General features: G+C 65.1%; 1 protein-coding gene across 1 annotated transcript; it reads right to left on the bottom strand.

Moving 5' to 3' along the window:
• Nucleotides 1–1,104: 1,104 nt before the first annotated feature.
• SOX17 (SRY-box transcription factor 17) lies at nucleotides 1,105–4,015 on the bottom strand. The gene is made up of 2 exons (XM_055127748.1): nucleotides 3,651–4,015; nucleotides 1,105–2,944 (listed from the first exon to the last, which is right to left on the bottom strand). The coding sequence occupies exons 1-2, from the start codon at nucleotides 3,958–3,960 to the stop codon at nucleotides 2,043–2,045; spliced, it is 1,212 nt and encodes a 403-aa protein (XP_054983723.1). The 5' UTR covers nucleotides 3,961–4,015; the 3' UTR covers nucleotides 1,105–2,042.

The raw sequence follows: 4,015 nt of genomic DNA, 5'->3' as shown, positions 1-4,015 counted from the left end.
TGGCTCTGCACTCAGGAATCACCCCTGGCGGTGCTCAGAGGACCATATGGGATGCTGGGAATCGAACCCAAGTCGGCAGCGTGCAAGGCAAACGCCCTACCCTCTGTGCTATTGCTCCAGCCCCTGGCTCCCTTTTTCTCTAGATAATTCTTATTTCCAACAGGGAGTTACTGTCTCAGGCCATCTGCGCAAGTGCAAGTTCCCCCATGGCGGAAGCAAACAGCCAGTGTTAGGAAGCTGCTAACACCCACCGCGTTGTCGCCAGGTAAGTGCCCAAAGTCTGGAGAGCTCAGCGCTCCTCCCTTGCGGAGGGGAAGAACCGCACCTGGGCTCAAGGCTGCAAACGGGCTCAGAACACCTGGCACAGGAAATGCCGCGGCAAATTATGTGTCCCTGTATGTCGCCATGAGCCAAGTCAAGGTTCAAGAGGCTCCAACCTCAGCACAGACCAGGAACGGGTCCCCAGGACTCTGAGGGCGGGAGCTTAGGCTGCACTGGGCGAAAATTTAGACCCCTACCTGAGGGGCTGCAGAGGGTCCCAGACAGTCTAACTAATCTCCCCCTACACACGGGTTCAGTCCCAGGCTGCCCCTCACGACCTCTGGACACCAGCAAGAGTGAAAACCGAAAAAGCAAAACAGAATCCTAACACAGAACCACCCGTGCTTCCTTTTTTAGACTCCATGATGAAAAATCACATGCAAACCACCCATGGGCTCTCCCGGAAAATTCAGAACTACAGGAATGGGAATGCAACTGACCAAGTGTGCAATTAACCTGCTTTCCTGTTTGTTGTTTTTGGCATCCCGGCAAGGCTCAGAGGTTGCTCCTGGCTCTGCACTCAGGAATCACTTCTGGTGGTGCTCGGGGACCATATGGGATGCTGGGGGTCGAACCCCACTCTGCTGCAAGCAAGACGTCTTCCACGCTGTACTATCATTCCAGCCCCCAAATTACCCTGTAAGTGCAAACCGTCCCTTGGAAGTTGTAGATGCTAAGATCCACTACAAGCTGAAGGTCACCACACACACTTTATTGGATTCATTGCCATGAGTACTTAAAATTATTTTAAATCTCAGCAACACTATTCCCAAGGCACACACATGTAAGGAAGAAAAGGCAAGTTCAGCTTTGAGAGGGATTCCTGGTAAAAGACAAACCAGATTTTAAAAACCTCCGAATCACCTCTTTGAGGCAGATGTCAAAATTCAACAACTGAAACCTTTTTTAAATTTCTCCCGTGCAAGTTGATTTAAAAAAAAAAATCGGAAACACGGAGTGTTTAGGATTAACGTTTATGTTTAGACTCAAATCAAGTGAAATGTAGAACAAGGCTCATTCCTGCCACTTTCCGCACCCCCCACCCCCAGAAATAATAATCACGTGAATATCCTAATGGCGAATTGGGGGAGGGGGGCGCTTCCCCCTTGAAATCATTCTCGTCTATTATTCCAAACGAATGGGAAAAAAAATTCACAGTAGCTACAAATATAAACGTCACCGTTAGAATACCTGAACAACTGCGAACACCGCGACCCCAAACTGTGAGGAACTAGTGGTACAATAACAAAGCATGAGTCCGGATTTTATTTTTAAGACTGAAAAAAAAAAAAAAAACACCCGAGGGTGGGGTGGGGGTGGGGGGGAAAATGTTTCCTTGGTCAATAAAACGTCGAGAAATGGAGCAACTAGTCCTGGGGGCCCATTCGAAACGAGTAACCCTGGACGCCACCCTGGTTTGGTCCTGGCCAGCCGGGGTCCGCGGGCATCCCGCCGGCATCCGCCAGCATCCGCGGCAGGGATGAGGCCTCCGACGCGCTTCGTCGCTCTGCCCCCCGCGGTCCAAACGGCAGACGAAATAAATTACCATAAATTAGATGCCGAGGAGGCTTCAAGACGCAAAATTCTGAAGCTGAGGGTTTCCTGAGCTCCTCCCTCCGTGAAGTGGCGGGGAAACGGTGCAGAATGCTGGCCTTCGGGGCTGGGGGGTGGGTGGCCGGGGGCGCCTGGAGGGTCTCGGGGGAGGGGGCGCGCGCGCCCCGTCAAACGTCCGGGTAGTTGCAGTAGTAGACGGCCGAGCTGGCGTCCGACACGACCGAGGACAGCGCGCCCTGGCCGTCGGGGAGCCCGGCGCCCGCCTCGTGGCCCGGGTAGGGCAGCCCCAGGTCGGGCTTGCACACGAAGTGCAGGTACTGTTCGAACTCGGTGCGGTCCACGTCGGCGAGCAGCTCGGCGGGCTGCCCGGCGTCGGCGGCGTCGCGGGCCGGGAGAGCGTCGGGCGGGGGCGACGGCTGGCCGGGCCCGGGCGGCGGGGGCTGCAGCGGGAAGGCGCGGGGCCCCCCGGCCGCGGGCGCGCCCACCGCGCCGTAGTACATGTGCAGCGCGCCGGGGGGCGCCAGGAGCCCTGGCACGGGGCCCCCCGCGGGGTCGGCGCCCAGGCGCGCGTGCAGGGCGGCGCCGCCGGGGGGCTCCGGGGGCCCCGCGAAGTCCAGGGGCGGCGCGTAGCTGTAGTCCGCGGGCAGCGGCGCGCCGAAGAAGGCCGCGTCGGGCTCCACGCCGTCCAGCGGGGACGTGTCGGGCGTGGGCAGCGGGTAGCCGTCCAGCCCCGGGCAGTCGCGATAGTGGCCGGCCAGGTGCGGGGGCAGCAGCGGCGGCGCGGGCGGCGGCGGCGGCGGCCCCGCGGGGTAGCCGGGCTCGGGGAAGGGCAGGCCCAGCCCGTCCAGGCCCACGCGGGCCGCGTCGGCGCCACCCAGCCCGGGGGCCGGCGGCTCGGCCAGCCCGTGCAGGAAGCCGCCGTCCACGCGCTTGAGCCGCTTGACCTGCTTGCGGCGGCGCGGCCGGTACTTGTAGTTGGGGTGGTCCTGCATGTGCTGCACGCGCAGCCGCTCGGCCTCCTCCACGAACGGCCGCTTCTCCGCCAGCGTCAGCGCCTTCCACGACTTGCCTGCGGGCGGGGGCGCGGGTGAGAAGGGGGCGCGACCGGGACCCTCGCGCAGCTAGCTAAGGGCGTGTCCTCCCGCCCCGGTCACCTCCCCGAGCGTCCTTCCCGCTGCCTCTCTGCGGCTGGTGCCGGGGTGCAAAAAGAAAAGAAAAGAGAATACCTCCACCCCGGGGAAGAAGGGGGGCTGGGGAGGTGGGGGAGATCCGGCACGACCAGCGCGTCCCGACTTCGGGAGCGCGCGCGCCCTGACGCTCCGGGACGCGGTCAGCCCGCAGGGACACGGTCAGCCCCGCGCCCTGGCTCAGACGGCCCGGGACACGATCGCCCGCGCGGGACACGGTCACCTCCCGCATCCTGGCTCAGACGGCCCGGGACGCGTCCGCCCCCGCGGGACACGGCCACCCCGCGCCCTGGCTAGAACGGCCCGGGACACGGGCACCCCCCGGGACCCGGCCACCCCGCGCCCTGGCTAGGAAGGCCCGGGACACGGGCAGCCCCCGGGACCCGGCCACCCCGCGCCCTGGCTCGGACGGCCCGGGGACGCAGTCAGCCCCGCGGGACACGGTCGCCCGCGCGGGGCCCGGCCACCCCGCGCCCTGGCTCGGACGGCCCGGGGACGCAGTCAGCCCCGCGGGACACGGTCGCCCGCGCGGGGCCCGGCCACCCCGCGCCCGCTCCCCGGCCCTGGCCCGCGCGGGCGGCCACTCACCCAGCATCTTGCTGAGCTCGGCGTTGTGCAGGTCGGGGTTCTGCTGCGCCAGGCGCTTGCGCTCGTCCTTGGCCCACACCATGAAGGCGTTCATGGGCCGCCGGATGCGGGACTCGCCCTTGGCCCGGCCCGCCGCCCCGGCCGGGGGCCCCGCGCCGGCCGCCGGCTCGCCCTTGGCCTTCATGTCCTGCAGGGGGCTCAGCGCCTCGGCCCAGGGGCAGGGGCCCAGCCCGGCCATCACGGCGGGCAGCGCGCGGCGGCGGCTCTGGCCCTGCTCGTCGCTGGCGTAGCCCGCATCGGGGCTGCTCATGGCGCTCCGGCCCGGCCCGCGCCCCGCCGCCCCCACGCGCCGTCCGGACGCCCCC

This window comes from Sorex araneus, chromosome 2, assembly GCF_027595985.1.
Source record: "Sorex araneus isolate mSorAra2 chromosome 2, mSorAra2.pri, whole genome shotgun sequence".
In the NCBI taxonomy this organism is placed as follows: Eukaryota; Metazoa; Chordata; class Mammalia; order Eulipotyphla; family Soricidae; genus Sorex; species Sorex araneus.
The sequence above is the reverse complement of the archived record's forward strand: the minus strand, read 5'-3'. Positions and strand labels throughout refer to the sequence as shown.